Source organism: Gallinula chloropus (assembly GCF_964237585.1).
Source record: "Gallinula chloropus genome assembly, chromosome: 29".
In the NCBI taxonomy this organism is placed as follows: Eukaryota; Metazoa; Chordata; class Aves; order Gruiformes; family Rallidae; genus Gallinula; species Gallinula chloropus.
The window spans coordinates 1081664-1096166 of record NC_140114.1 but is presented as its reverse complement, the minus strand read 5'-3'; the positions used below and the strand labels follow the sequence as shown (position 1 = coordinate 1096166).

The window sequence follows — 14503 nt, the reverse complement described above, 5'->3', positions numbered from 1 at the left end:
GATCTGAAATGTGGTATGGTGGGGGGGGGGGGGTTCCTTCCTTGCAGGCTTAGGACAGCAGAGTGAATCCCAACTCCCCTTCTTCTGGTGTGTGTAAATAGGATCTGGATTGTGGTTTGGTCTCTTTTCCCCTCCTTGCAGGCTTAGGACAGTGAAGTGAATCCCAACTCCTCTTCTGGTGTGTGTAAATAGGATCTGGATTGTGGTTTGGTGGTTTTTTCCCCTCCTTGCAGGCTTAGGACAGTGGAGTGAATCCCAACTCCTCCTTTTCTGGTGTGTGTAAATAGGATCTGAATTGTGGTGTGGTGTTTTTATCCCTCCTTGCAGCCTTAAGACAGTGGAGTGAATCCCAAGTCCTCTTCTGGCATGTGTAAATAGGATCTGAATTGTCATTTGGTGGATTTTCCCCTCCTTGCAGGCTTAGGACAGTGGAGTGAATCCCAACTCCTTCTGGTGTGTGTAACTAGGATCTGGATTGTGGTTTGGTGGGTTTTCCCCTCCTTGCAGGCTCAGGACAGTGAGGTGAATCCCATCCCCTCCTTTCCTGGTGTGTGTGAATAGGATCTGAACTGTTTTTTGGTGTTTTTTCCCCTCCTTGCAGGCTCAGGACAGCAGAGTGAACCCCATCTCCTCCCCTCCCGGCGTGCAGCCAGCCTGATTCCCCCCCGTGCCGCAGCCTTGCGCTATGACCAGCGGCGCTGGGCGCGGCAGAGGCTCACGTCTTCCCTGCTCCGCGCGTGGCTGCCCCGGCACCAGCAAAGGGTCTTTCCACCGCCCTTCTGCCCTACGAGAGAACCACCAGCTCAACTTCCTCCACCACCACCACCCCCTGGCAGAGCAGGACCCCGAGCCCCGCTGGCTTCAGGGGCCCCGCGAGGCGGGGAGCGCCCGAGCTGCGGCACCGGCGGAGCGATGGCAGCCCAGCTGTGCCAGAGCAGGATGCCATAGGTTCTCCAGCAAGTGGCCACGGGTGGGAGCCTCTCCCCATTTTTACCCTGCTCGGTATCAGAAGGACTCAGAGAGAGATTCTGACACCATCAGGCTGAACTTCCAGAGGTTGTCTCTGGCTGGGCAGGACTGTGAACAGGAAATCCTGACTATTTTGGGGCAGCTTGGGGAAGGGAAGACTTGTACAGTTTATAACCTGGCCCGTAAGCTTAGGAGTCACAAGAAAGAGGTCAACCGTGTCTTGTACAAGCTCTTGAGAGAAGGCAAGTTGTGCAAAGGTGAGGAGACACCACCACTGTGGAGGATTGCCAGCCCAGGCACAGGGAGAGAGAGAAAACCTGCTGTCCACAGTCACACAGGTCCAGCTTGTGAGAGGAGCACAGGTCCAGCCTGTGAGAGCAGAGGGGGAGAGAGGAGCACAGGTCCAGCCTGTGAGAGCAGAGGGGGAGAGAGGAGCACAGGTCCAGCCTGTGAGAGCAGAGGGGGAGAGAGGAGCACAGGTCCAGCCTGTGAGAGCAGAGGACAGAGGAGCACAGGTCCAGCCTGTGAGAGCAGAGGACAGAGGAGCACAGATCCAGCCTGTGAGAGCAGAGGACAGAGGAGCACAGATCCAGCCTGTGAGAGCAGAGGACAGAGGAGCACAGATCCAGCCTGTGAGAGCAGAGGACAGAGGAGCACAGGTCCAGCCTGTGAGAGCAGAGGGGGAGAGGGGAGCGTGCTCAGCTCGGGAGGCACCGATCTGGCGATGGCTGAAACGAAGGAGAAGATCTGTAACTACCTGTTCAGCGTGCCGGAGACGACAGCTCTCAACCTTGCCAAAAACATTGGCTTTTCCAGGGCCAAGGATGTCAATGCTTTCCTCAGTGCCCTGGAGAAGCTGGGGGATGTCCACAGGGAGAACACCAACCCTCCCCGGTGGTCGCTGACAGAGAGGAAGCGGGAGCGGATGCAGATGCGGCTGAAGGCTGAGGTGGTGACGCCGGCAGCGGCTCCCACCCCTGAGTCAGGTTTTCCACCTTCCTCTGTCCCTCCCTGTCCCCAGGAGGAAACTGTAGCTTCACCAGCAGGGACAACAGCAGAGGAAGGAAGGACAGAGAACGGGCAGCAGCAGCCCTTGGGAGAAACAGATCGGGGCGATGCCATTGATGTGGAAGCTGCTCCACCTGAGGACGTTAAACCCCAATTCTCCAGCTTGAGTAATTATGATAATGCTGAAAATGGCAAGTGGGCCACTGATGACATCCCAGATAACCTCAACACCATCAACAAACAGCCCCACGAGGCAGAGTCCATCATGAATTCCCAGTGTTCCCCCAGTTACACCGCCCAGTTCGAAACTGCTTTCCCCTGTACGCCCGTAGAGAAGCTGATGGCTTGTCAGGAGAAGAACCCAGTGAGTGGCCTTACTGAATATTCCCAGTTCACATCTCAGCACTGTGAGTTCACCATGCTGGAGCAGAGTGGACCCTCTCACGAGCCACGGTAAGGAAACCTCCTACCTTTCCTGACCTGTCTTTTTGCTTGAAACTGTCGGACTTGAACTAACTTGACCTGCTGAGCTTCATCCCAAAGGGTCTGCTCGTTAGTATCTACTTAATTTCAGAAAGATTAACCTCATTGATCCCTTGCACAGGGCAGCATCCAGGATCAAGGGGCTGGAATGTCTCCAGAGATGGATGGAGACTCCCCGACCTCTCTGGGCAGCCTGGCCCAGGGCTCTGCCACCCTCCCAGCAAAGAAGTTCCTCCTCAGGGTTCGGTGGAACTTCCTCTGCTCCAGTTTGTGCCTCTTGTCCTGTCCCTGGGCACCACTGAACACAGACTGACCCATCCTCCTGAGCCCACCCCTCAAGGGTTCATCATTGAGAAGATCCCCCTCAGTCTTCTCTTCAACAGCCCCAAGTCCCTCAGCATCTCTGCACCAGAGAGGTGTTCTGGTCTCCTCAGCATCTCCACAGCCCTTTGCTGTCCCCTCTTCAGTAGCTCCCTGTCCTTCCAAGCTGATTTCCCTCCTGTTCCTCATGAGGTTCACCCAGACCCACCTTTCCAGCCTGGCAGATCCCTCCAGAGGCAGAGCTTCGTACTTCTGTCTTCTCCACAGGGCAGCTTGGGGTTCCTCTCCCAGCCAGGAGCTAGATGTCCTTCCTCTCTTCAATTCCAAGAGCAGCCTTACCTGCTTGCTCTGGGAAAAGCACACTCTCAGCTCTCCATTTCACCCCTTTGCTTTTTCTCTCCCAAAGCTTTAAGTTCCAGGCAGTGATCAACGGGCGCCGATTCCCACCAGCAGAAGCAGGGAGCAAGAAGCTTGCAAAGCAGGAGGCAGCAGCTAATGCCATGAGAGTCCTGATGAGTGAAGTGGAGAATGGAAAACAGGCTGGAATTAAATGTGAAGAGCCCTCTCCCTGTGACAACTCTGAGCTGGAGTTGGTGAGTCTTTGTTTTCTTTACTCCTGAGGTTGGTCAAACGGGGTGTTGGGCTGAAGTGAAGGTGCTGAAGGGGCTGGAGCATCTCCCCTGGGAGGAAAGGCTGAGGGAGCTGGGGCTGTTCAGCCTGCAGAGAAGAGACTGAGAGGGGATCTGATCAATGGGGATCAATAGCTGAAGGGTGGGACACAGGGGGACATGGGCAGCCTCTGCTCAGTGTCTGTGGGGACAGGACAAGGGGCGATGGGCTCAAGTTGGAGCACAGGGAGTTCCCCCCCAATCTGGGGAAGAACTTTTCCCCAGTGAGGGTGAGGGAGCCCTGGGACAGGCTGCCCAGGGGGTGTGGAGTCTCCTTCTCTGGAGAGATTCCAGCCCCATCTGGACACCGACCTGTGTGCCCTGTCCCAGGGACCCTGCTCTGGCAGGGGGTTGGACCCCATGGGCTCTGGAGGTCCCTTCCAACCCCTGTGATTCATCTCCTTGCTGTAGCCTTTGCAGCCAGAGCCAGAGTCATCATCTGCACCAGCTCATCTCAACCTGCTTCCTGGGAAGCACCCCATCAGTGTGCTGATGGAATACGGACAGAAATCAGGGAACACCATTGAATTCCAGATGCTCTCTCAGGAAGGCCCACCTCATGATCCTAGGTATGGAATATTGTTGTCATTTTGGGGAGGATACAAACCCTTTCTTTAATATCCTTCCTCTTCATCCCTCTCTCCACGTGGATGGACTTGCCACTGACCCAGCTGCATGTTCCTCTTATCTGAGGAGTTTGGGCATGGTTCCTCCAAGACATCAGCCTCCAGAAAGAGCCCCAAACCGATGATGTTCCTCAGACAAAGGGTGGTGTTTCTCCTGCCAGACCAGGAACAGGTTCCAGTCCTGTACCCTACCTGGTGTAGTGCTCTCCTGGGAGTATTTAGGGCATTGTTATAGATTTAAATTGGAGGTAACCCAGAAGGATTAAACTTGAACTGGGAGAAGGGGATAATAAAGAGATGGAGACACATCTTCTTAATGTTTTTCATGTGCTGTAATGTCCTGTCAGGTTCAGCTACTGTGTGAAAATGGGTGACCAAATTTTCCCTGCTGTGGTAGGAAACAGCAAGAAGGGAGCAAAGCAAATGGCAGCAGAAGTTGCTGTGAAGATTCTTTCTGGAGAGTCTGCACCCCATGCCTTGCCTGAACAGGTACAAAGAGCTTCTTTACAGATCCAAGTGGGTTTGGGTTGGTTTTCCCCTTGCCCTTTATTTTGTATTCCAGTGGATTTCACTCCACAAGGTCATGTGGTGGCTCTAGCAGAGGTTTGCTGAGCATTCTTGGCTTGCAACAGTACCAACTGCCCAGTATTTACCACCCTTCTCCCCTCTAACTCTGCTCCAGCCTGTTGTGAAGCCCCATGGTGACCAGTCCATACACAGCAGTGGACCACGGATCGCTGCTCCGGATGAATCCAAGGTGGTGAAAGTCAAGGCTGTTGGGGAGCTCCTCAAGTACCTTCATGCCAACCCTGTCAGTGGGCTGCTGGAATACGCCCGTTCCAATGGGTTTGCTGCAGAATTCAAACTCATTGACCAGTCAGGACCCCCCCATGACCCCAAGTAAGTGGCTGCATCTGTCCAAGAGGAAACTCTGCACTGTTGTTGTCCTGGAGAAAGGGCAGAGAAATTCCTGATGTGGCTCTAAGGTGGCAGCAAACTGAACTGCTGCCTCTGCCAAACCTGATCATGGAATCATGGGTTGGAAGAGACCCCAAGGGTCCCAGAGCTCCAACCCCCTGCCACAGGCAGGGACACCAACCTCCAGGCCTGGAGCTACACAAGGTTGCCCAGGGCCCCAGCCAACCTGGCCTTGAACACCCCCAGGGACGGGGCACCCACCCCCTCTCTGGGCAGCCCCTTCCAGCCCCTCACCACTCTCTCTGGACAGAATTTCCCCCCAATCTCTCCTCTCACCCTTCCCTCCTCCAGCTTTAATCCATTCCGCCAAAGGGGGAAAGTTTCTGGTCTCTGGATGGCCCCCTTTGGAAAACGAGCTCCTCTCCACTGAGAGAGTTTAAAAACCAGACTGAAATGGGTAGTCTCCTTGGTTTCTCAGAGGGGTGTTGCTGTCTTTACAGGTTTGTCTATCAGGCAAAGGTTGGAGGCCGCTGGTTCCCAGCCGTCACCGCTCACAGTAAGAAGCAGGGCAAGCAGGAGGCAGCTGATGCAGCACTCAGAGTCCTGATTGGGGAAATGGAGAAGATGGAGCGCATGGAAGGGATGAACAGCACTGAGGTAAATCCTTTTCCTCCAAAACTGGGGCTGCTTTTGTAGCCCTGCCTGTCCTGTGCTGTTCAGTCCAGCAGAAAAATGCCTTCAACATCATCTGCATCATCTTTGGAGGTGTAAAGAAGCTGACACTTTCCTAAAGTAGGTTAGATGTTTCCTCAGGGCATGGATGCTCTCTTCCCTCCTGCTGGCATCAGCTTTAGGGCTAAACTCTCATAAAATTCTTCCACGAGCTACTGAAACATCTTCCCATTGTGGAGCAGGAACGTGCTCAGGTTTTAATTGGGATTTCTTTTTTCCCTCCTCTCCTTCCAAATTCCTTCATGCTGCATTAAAAATTTGATGTCAGCTCAAAAGAAACCTCACAGGTCAGATGAGAGCAAAGCTCTGGCTGTGACAGGATGGCTGTCCCAAACACTTTAAATCATGCTTAAAGTTCTGGTGAGCTCTTCAAAGCCCTGTTCCAGACTGCACAGCTGAAGATCTAAACAGAAAAGCCATCAGGGAGGATTTGTCAGGCAGTGCTAGAGGAGGGAAATGCCCATCTGCAGTGGGAGTGACTGTGTAGTGTCCTCACAGGCAGCTGGAGAAGGAATTCCTCCAGATTTCCTTGGCTCAGCCTCTGGGAAGAGGTTTGGTTCCTTTTCAAGGAGGGGGTTTCCCCTGGCAGCCTCAGGAAGCTGTTCCTCAGCCTGTTTCACTCGCTGCCAGGAGAACAACCTGCTGCTGGCTTTTAGTGATGAACCCAAAGCATTGGAGTGGGGAAAATCCCACCACTCCCCCACTGTAGTGGGAAAATCCCTAAAAAACCCTTCCCCCACCCCTTGACAGGATACTGCCCTGCTCCCAAAATCACACCCACAGCCCGTGCTCCCTGTGTGCCTTCTGCTCTGAGGGATGAGCTGCAGGTCAGCTGCTCCTTGAGCTGCTTTGTTCCACGACCCTGCTCCTGATCTCCTGGGGGTGCTGGTCTTTGTGTTGCAGCTCCCTGTGAGTGGCAGCACCCTGCACGACCAGATGGCCATGCTGAGCCACCAGCGCTTCAACAGCCTCACCGCCCGCATCCAGCACAGCCTGCTGGGGAGGAAGATCCTGGCTGCCATCATCATGCGCAGGGGCAGCGAGGACCTGGGAGTGGTGGTCAGCATTGGAACAGGTACCAGCAGCTCCTTCCAGCATAGGCTGAGCACTCCTGTTCCATCTAGGTGTCCTTGACTAGGGAATGGCTCTTGATGTTGGGCTCTTCAGAGAGGGCAAGAATCAATGTAGGGGTTGGAAGGGACCTCCAGAGCTCATGGGGTCCAACCCCCCTGTCAGAGCAGCTCCCCAGCTCATATTGCACAGGGAGGCATCCAGAGGGGTCTTGACTATCTCCAGAGAAGGAGACTCCACACCCCCTGGGCAGCCTGTCCCAGGGCTCCCTCACCCTCACTGGGGAAAAGTTCTTCCCCAGATTGGGGGGGAACTCCCTGTGCTCCAACTTGAGCCCATCACCCCTTGTCCTGTCCCCACAGACACTGAAAAGGGGCTGCCCATGGCCCCCTGCATCCCATACTTAAGATACTTATAAACATTAATAAGATCCCCCTTAGTCATCTCTAGTCTGAACAGTCCCAGCTCACTCAACCTTTCCTCACAGGGGGGATGCTCCAGGCCCTTCAGCATCTCTGTCCTTCTTCTGGACTCTTTCCAGGAGATCCCTGGCTGTTTGATCCCAGGGAGCCCAGCACTGGACACAACACTCCAGTGGGGCCTGAGCAGGGCAGAGCAGAGGGGGAGGATCCCCTCCTGTCACCTGCTGCCCACACTCCTCCTGATGCCCCCAGGGTCCCATTGTCTCTCTCAGCCCCCAGGGCACACTGCTGGCTCATGGCCATGGTGTGATCTGGTTATGGGGAGAGAACAAGGCGAATGTGCCTGCAGCTATATTGCTCTTATCTTTGGTTGTGTTGTTACATGCTAGTCTGTGCAGCAGAGCATGGATTCCTTGTGTTGGGCAGCACAAGATCCTGTGGCTCCTCTCATCTGGTTCCTTCCCTGGAAGCTGCCACACTTCCACCCAGAGTGCTGGGCTGAACAGCACTCAGCAAGAGACACTGACCCTAAACTTGTGGCAGTTTTAAGTCTCCACTGTCCCTAAAGTACCATGAGCTCTGTGTCCCTTCATTGTCCTAACGACTCTGATTGGGATCATGATTTAATCAGGGTCACTGTGGTGCTGCTGCTCAGGAGCCCAGGGGGATGGGGCTGGGGGGGGAGGATGAGGCTGGGGGTGGGGGATGAGGCTCTGTGAAGCTGTGTGTTGACTTTGAAACTTGTCTTTTTCTTTCTTTCAGGGAATCGCTGTGTGAAAGGGGAAGAGCTGAGCTTGAAGGGGGAGACAGTGAATGACTCTCATGCAGAGATCATTTCTCGAAGGGGCTTTGTGAGGTGAGACAAGGGGAAAACCTAAAGGAGGGAGGAGAGGGACCTGCTGAGAGGCTCTGGCCCGTTCTGGAGGGATGTAGCTGTGACTCCTTGCTGTGCTGAGAGAGGCTGTGACCCTCTAGCACTCCTGTTTACCCATGTGTTAACTAGAGGGAGGTTTTATTTCTGATGAGAGCCAGTGGTGCCTGAATGGTGCCCAAATTAGTACTGAACTGGAAACTTGCCAGGAGCCTGAGGGTCACATCTGATGGACTTAAAATAAAGCACAATGTGCTGCTTTGGGCTGAGCCAAGGTGCTGAGGAATCTGTAGGCCTCATCCCCTTGTCCTGTCTGGATCAGGGCTTTAGGAGAAACACATCCAACGTGTTTGTGATGATAAATCAAGAGGGCAGCTCCCCAGCAAGCTGCAGTCTCAAAGGATTCCACTCTTGCTTGCTGCTGTCTTTCTCAGCTGTTAAATCTTGACAGCCGTGGCCGCTGGGCTGCTCTGACACAGCAGAGCCCGTCAGAGACCAGAACAACGAGCTCCACCTCTCCTTGCCAAACAAATCCCTGCACAGGCTCTGTCTGAGGAGTCTCTGTGAGGTTTCTCTTCAGTCCTTGGTGCCGTGTGGGACACCTCAAGGTTCTTCCCTGTCCTCAGAAGGAACCGTAAAGGATCCGGTCACTGTGAACAGACCGTGGGGTTGTGCTGACTGTATCGCTTACAGTCGGCTGCCCCTGGGGCTGTTCACCCTGAGTGCAGCCTCAGTGCTGACTAAAGGTGCTGGGTTAACAACCTTGAAGTCTTCTTCACACTTGGCTCAGATGCAGGCCAGCAGCAGCCAGCCAGGCTCCTTTCTCACAGAGGGTTGGGAAAGATCTCCAAGATTATCCAGTCCAACCATCCCCCCATCACCTCTGCTCCTCACTCACCCATGTCCCTAAGTCCCTCATCCAGCCTTTCCTTGAACACCCTGAGGGGTGGTGACTCCACCACCTCCCTGGGCAACCTGTTCCAATGCCCAACTGCTCCTTCTGAGAAGAAATTTCTCCTCATTTCTAACCCAAACCTCCCCTGGTGCAACTCACAGCTGTTCCCTCTCCTGCTGTCTGTGAGAAGAGACTGACCCCCAGCTCCACACAACCTCCTTCCAGGGAGTTGGAGAGAGGGATAAGGTCTCCCCTGAGCCTCCCCTTCTCTCCCCTCTGCTCCACCTGACAGAAACCTCCTTTTCTACTGCCTGCCCCCTCCATGGCAGGAAATCTGCTTTATTTCATGCCTTTTTGGTAGCATCAAACACTGTTTGGCCTCTGGGTATCCTCAGCTGCAGCTCCTGGTCCTCAGTCTCCTGTGCAGCACGACCAGGAACCGGTGCAAGAGGCAGAACTCAGGGACCCTGCATGTCCTGAGCATGGCAGTGGTTGGGTTGATGTGCTCCTTACCCAATGACCAAAGTGACGTTTTTTTGACCTGATTTTACTCTTTCCAGGTTTCTCTACAGCGAGTTGATGAAGTATGACCCATCTAATCCTTCCTCAGCAGCAGAGAGCATTTTCGAGCCGGCGGGAGGGAAGAGACTCAAAATCAAGCACAGTGTGACCTTTCACCTCTACGTCAGGTTCGTGTGTGTCTGGGGGGTGACCAGAGTCAGCAGGACTGTCCTGGCCCTGGGTGCTGACCTGGGGAGTGTTTGTTTTCTAGCACAGCACCCTGTGGAGATGGGGCACTCTTTGATAAGTCCTGCAGCGACCAGGCGAGCGTGGTGGGGCCAAGCCAGCATCAGCCCCTCTTTGAGAACCCCAAGCAAGGCAAGCTGAGGACCAAGGTGGAGAATGGTGAGTGTGGTCACTCCCTCTGTGGTGGGATGGCTCCAGCTCTCTTCCCCTGAGACTTTCTGGAGCTCCAGAGCTTCCTTACCTGTTTCTTTGTGGTGCTGTGATGGGATTTGAAGCCTATGGGAAACAAACAGGGTGGGTAAAAGGGATGGGGGGCACTAGTCCCTTCTCTGCCTGTTGGGCACTAACGACCCATCTGCAGTCAGTCCCAAATTCCCTTTTTCATGGGATACTGAACTGTTCCCCAAACCCAGACTGACTCCAGAGGACACCCCGTGCCTAGAGGATAGCTTCCCATGCAATTCCTGCTGGGGTGTCCATGTTCCAGCTACCTCCCTCTTCACAGAAGCCCCTTTCTTCTCTCCTGCAGGAGAAGGTACCATTCCCGTGGAGTCCAGCGACATCGTTCCCACGTGGGACGGGATCCAGCACGGGGAGCGGTTACGGACCATGTCCTGCAGCGACAAGATCTTGCGCTGGAACATCCTGGGCTTGCAAGGAGCCTTGTTGTCCCACTTCCTGGAACCTGTTTATCTCAGCTCTGTTACACTTGGTATGAGACAATCACACAATCCCCAGGCTGGAAAAGCCCTTTAAGCTCCTCAAGTCCAACCGTCCCCATCCTGTGCTGAACCAGCTCCCTGAGCACCTCATCTCCCCTCTGTTAAACACCCCCAGGGAAGGGGACTCAGCCCCTCCCTGGGCAGCCTGTGCCACAGCCCCACAGCTCTGCCAGGGAAGAACTTTCCCCTCCCATCTGCTCTGACCCTGCCCTGGGGCAGCTTGAGCCCATTGCCCCTTGTCCCATCTCCTGTCCCCTGGCTGCAGAGACCATCGCCCACCTCTCTGCACCCTCCTGGCAGGGCAGGGGAGGTGGGGAGAAGGGCTCCCCTCAGCCTCCTCTTCTCCAGGTTGAACACCCCCAGCTCCCTCAGCTGCTCCTCAGAGGATTTGCCCTCCAGCCCCTTCCCCAGCCTGGTTGCCCTTCTCTGGACTCGCTCCAGGACCTCAGTGTCCTTCTGATGCTGAGGAGCCCAGAATTGGACCCAGCACTGGAGCTGCAGCCTCCCCAATGCCCAGTCCAGGGGCACAATCCCCTCCCAGTGAGGAGACCGGCCCTGCTGGCCTTTCTGGGATGGGATGGACGTACTGGGATGTTCTGTAATCTTCCCTGATGGCAAACCTTGTCTGTGGAGGCTGTGGGAGGAACTGAACTGTCCTTAGCAGAGCTGTTTGGCTTTGAAGCAAAAAGGGAGTTTGTGGGGTTTTAATGCTGTGGGTGGAGTGGGTTTTCTCCCAGGTTTTGTAGAAGATGAGTGTGATCCAGGAGGGTGAGACAGAAACCACCTGGTTTGTGTCTTCAGGGAGAAGTTTTAGAGTCTGTGAACCTTCATCTTGCACATCTGAGGTGCACACAGCTTTGAGCTGGAGCGCTGGGGCTCTCAGGGTCTGGTCTGGCTGTCACCCCTGTGCAGTTCCTGTCTCCTGATGCCTTCACACCTCTCCTCACAGGTTACTTGTACAGTCAGGGACACTTGACACGTGCGATCTGCTGCCGCATCGGGAGAGATGGGAGCACCCTGCAGGAGAGGCTCCAGGCTCCATATCACATCAACCATCCCAAGGTAACGCAGACTTGGCACCTCTTTGTCTTTCCATCCCCTCAGTTCTGCCTCTGCCCTCAGCTTTTGGGCCTCACTCTCCAGGGTGGTCACCTGGCAGGAGCTCTGCAGCCAGGGTCAGGAGGTCAGTGGCCAGAAACTTTTCCCCCTTCTGGGGAATGGATTAAAGCTGGAGGAGGGAAAGGTGAGAGGAGAGATTGGGGGGAAGTTCTGTCCAGAGAGAGTGGTGAGGGGCTGGAAGGGGCTGCCCAGAGAGGGGGTGGGTGCCCCATCCCTGGGGGTGTCCAAGGCCAGGTTGGCTGGGGCCCTGGGCAACCTTGTGTAGCTCCAGGCCTGGAGGTTGGTGTCCCTGCCTGTGGCAGGGGGTTGGAGCTCTGTGACCCTTGGGGTCCCTCCCAACCCAGCCCAGTCTGGGATTCTATGATTTGTGTTGTCCCAGGGCCCCCTTCATGTCATCCCCCAGCACCCAGAGCTTGCTGGAATTACTTGATCTGGGAAAAATGAGACCAAGGTCACCCCTGTAGCCTTCAGCTGAGTAAGAACCATGTGCTTGCTGTGCTGGGAAGTTTGGGACGAGCTGAACCCCTGCCTGCAGGGCACAGAGGAGGCAAGAGGCTCCCCTTACCAGCGAGCTGCAGCAGCAGGACTGGTGTAAACCCCCCCCTCTCCACAGGTTGGGCGAGTCAGCGTCTACGACTCCGCCAGGCAGACGGGGAAGACGAAGGAGTCGTCAGTGAACTGGTGTCTTGCTGATGAAAGTGAAGTTGAAGTCTTGGATGGCACGAAAGGGAAAGTGGAGGGGTGAGAAGAGCCTTTCCTGACGCTGCTTTTCTCTTTGGGGAAGGGGTTGGGGGGAAGCTCTGAACTCAGGAGTACGCTCTGTGCTGTTACAGCACCTTAAATGTGGGGTGTTTTGGGGAGAGGGGTTCCAAACCCATGTCAACAAGTGCTCTCCAAGCACAACCAAGTATCACCCAGCCCAGATCCTGAGGCTGCAGATCTCACAGGCATCCCACTGTGGGTGTTCCCTCCTCCTCTTTGCCCTTCTGAGTGTCATGTCCCTCATCTCTCCCTCTGTTTCCCTCCTCAGCCTGAAGCTGGAAGTATCTCGTGTCTCCAAGAGGAAAATCTTCACCCTCTTCCAGCAGTTATGTGCCAAGAGCAACCGCAAAGACCTCCAGCACCTCTCCATCTACTCAGACGCTAAGGAAGCCGCTGTGGGCTACCAAGCAGCCAAGCAGAGCTTCTTCAGCACCCTGGAAGAGCTGGGCTACGGCAGCTGGATCCGCAAACCCCAAGAGGAAGACAACTTCTCCTCCCTTGACACATAAAAGGCGCCCTGGGAGGGGGGTGAGTGTGCACAGGCGTGTGCAGGGGGGGACCCACATCCCCTTCCTGAAGCAGAATCAGCAGTTTCCCCTTCAGGCCAGGCTGCCTTCTCTCTGCTCTGGCTTACTCTGAGCCCCTGACCTTTCCTCTTTTTAAAACATGCATGAAAAGTAGCATCTCTTTTTTTAAAGTAGGGCAGGCTCGTTCCCCAGTTGGCTTTTATTGTATCTTTTTTGTCTCCTGTTTTGGTGGGGTGGCTTTTTTTAAAAAAGAAGGCACAAGAAACCAGAGGGCTTCTCAGATTTGTCACTTGAAACCTTTGGACCATGCACTACAGAGCCCTCTGGCAGGTTTTTGAGGCAAATTTTCTCTTTTTGGGAGGATAAAAAAATAAGAAAACAAAGAAAAAAAAAACCCCAAACTGTCTGGCTGGTCTTGTGTCTCTGGAATGGGGGCTGGGAGCCCGTTGGAGCTGGGCCATGGGGCTGAGCTCTGCAAGATGCCAGCAGGACCAGAGTAACATTCCATGTTAATAATAAAAAACACCCCCAGAGTTCTTGTTTTATTAGCTGGCTCCACGCTGTGTGTGTGTTAATCCCTGTGGGGTGATGGAGGGGCCCTGCCTGGAGCCCTGTGGTGTTTGGGGGGTGCCCTGACCTGCTGGGGCTCCTCCCTGTTGCTGTCTGGGTGCAGCGTCTCCTCTCCGGTCCCAGGAGGTCTCTTGAGGAGGCTGGAGGTGGCTGCAGGCTGTCCTGGGTGGCTGCTCTGTCTGAACTCACCTGTGCTTGTAGAAGGTTTTTGGGGTGGTGCAGAGCAGCCCCAGCCCCTCTCCCACAGCACAGTGTGTGCTGGTTGGGCCTGGGCCGTGCCAGCTGCCACCTTTGTGCTTGGGCAGCATGGAAACGGAGCCCAAACCCAAGTCCTGAGGCTGAGAGAGCCCAGACAAGGACCAAGACCCCAGTTCTGGCTCTGGCTCAGGGTTGTCTGTCCCTCCCCCCAGGAAAGGGGAGTGGGGGGCAGGCATGCTGCACCCCACTGTGTCAATGCTGCACCTCAGAGGCTCTCCCTGCCCCCAGCAGCCAGATGATGCTCGGGTGCTGCCTGTGCTGCAGAGCTGTGATGGGTGGCAGTGGCCTCAGCACCCTCCCCCTGCCCCTATCATCCTGCCAGCTCCCCAGGGTGCTGTGCTTGGGGGGTATCAGCGTTCCCAACATGCTCCACACACCCTCCCATCACTCAGGGACTCGTGTCTCTGCTCCCCATGCTCTCCTAGAGCTGCACTGGCAGCAGAGGGGGAGCAGAGCTGGGAGAAGCAGGATGAGGCCCAGGCAGAGTGCTGGCAGGGTGCAGCTTTGGGGCAAAGCTTCACTCCCGGGGTGCTGCTGTGAGAGGAGCACCAGGCAGCTGGAGCAGCCCCCTGTTTCTCCAGCCACGTGAAGTGTCAGCAGAGGGAACACTGTCCCTGCTGCCCAAACACCCAGCTCCCCCAGCACACCCCACTTTCCCCATGCTGAGGGGCCTGGCTGCAGGCTGCTGCCAGCTCCAGTTGTGATTCCTGCTTCTCCTTTTCATTCCTTGCCCAATTTCTCTCTCTGCTCCAGTGAGCTTGGAGTTCAGCAAGGGACGGCGGCGCTGCCCGAGCGTGGAGCAGCCCCTGGCGCT

General features: G+C 55.3%; 1 protein-coding gene across 1 annotated transcript; it reads left to right on the top strand.

The window, feature by feature from the left end:
- The first annotated feature begins 1546 nt into the window (after nucleotides 1-1546).
- ADAR (adenosine deaminase RNA specific) lies at nucleotides 1547-13400 on the top strand. The gene is made up of 14 exons (XM_084276596.1): nucleotides 1547-2430; nucleotides 3188-3374; nucleotides 3861-4018; nucleotides 4423-4564; nucleotides 4758-4975; nucleotides 5494-5650; nucleotides 6629-6800; nucleotides 7981-8074; nucleotides 9545-9673; nucleotides 9757-9890; nucleotides 10261-10443; nucleotides 11403-11515; nucleotides 12186-12313; nucleotides 12603-13400. Exons 1-14 carry the CDS (start codon nucleotides 1694-1696, stop codon nucleotides 12841-12843), a joined length of 2793 nt encoding a protein of 930 aa, XP_084132722.1. The 5' UTR covers nucleotides 1547-1693; the 3' UTR covers nucleotides 12844-13400.
- Nucleotides 13401-14503: the final 1103 nt, after the last annotated feature.

Bases quoted from the DNA above. Each gene is read 5' to 3' on its own strand.
- ADAR (XM_084276596.1), top strand. From the start codon at position 1,694: ATGGCTGAAACGAAGGAGAAGATCTGTAACTACCTGTTCAGCGTGCCG. The intron at 2,431-3,187 runs GTAAGGAAACCT...TCTCTCCCAAAG, and splicing joins GGACCCTCTCACGAGCCACG to CTTTAAGTTCCAGGCAGTGA. The intron at 4,019-4,422 runs GTATGGAATATT...ATGTCCTGTCAG, and splicing joins GGCCCACCTCATGATCCTAG to GTTCAGCTACTGTGTGAAAA.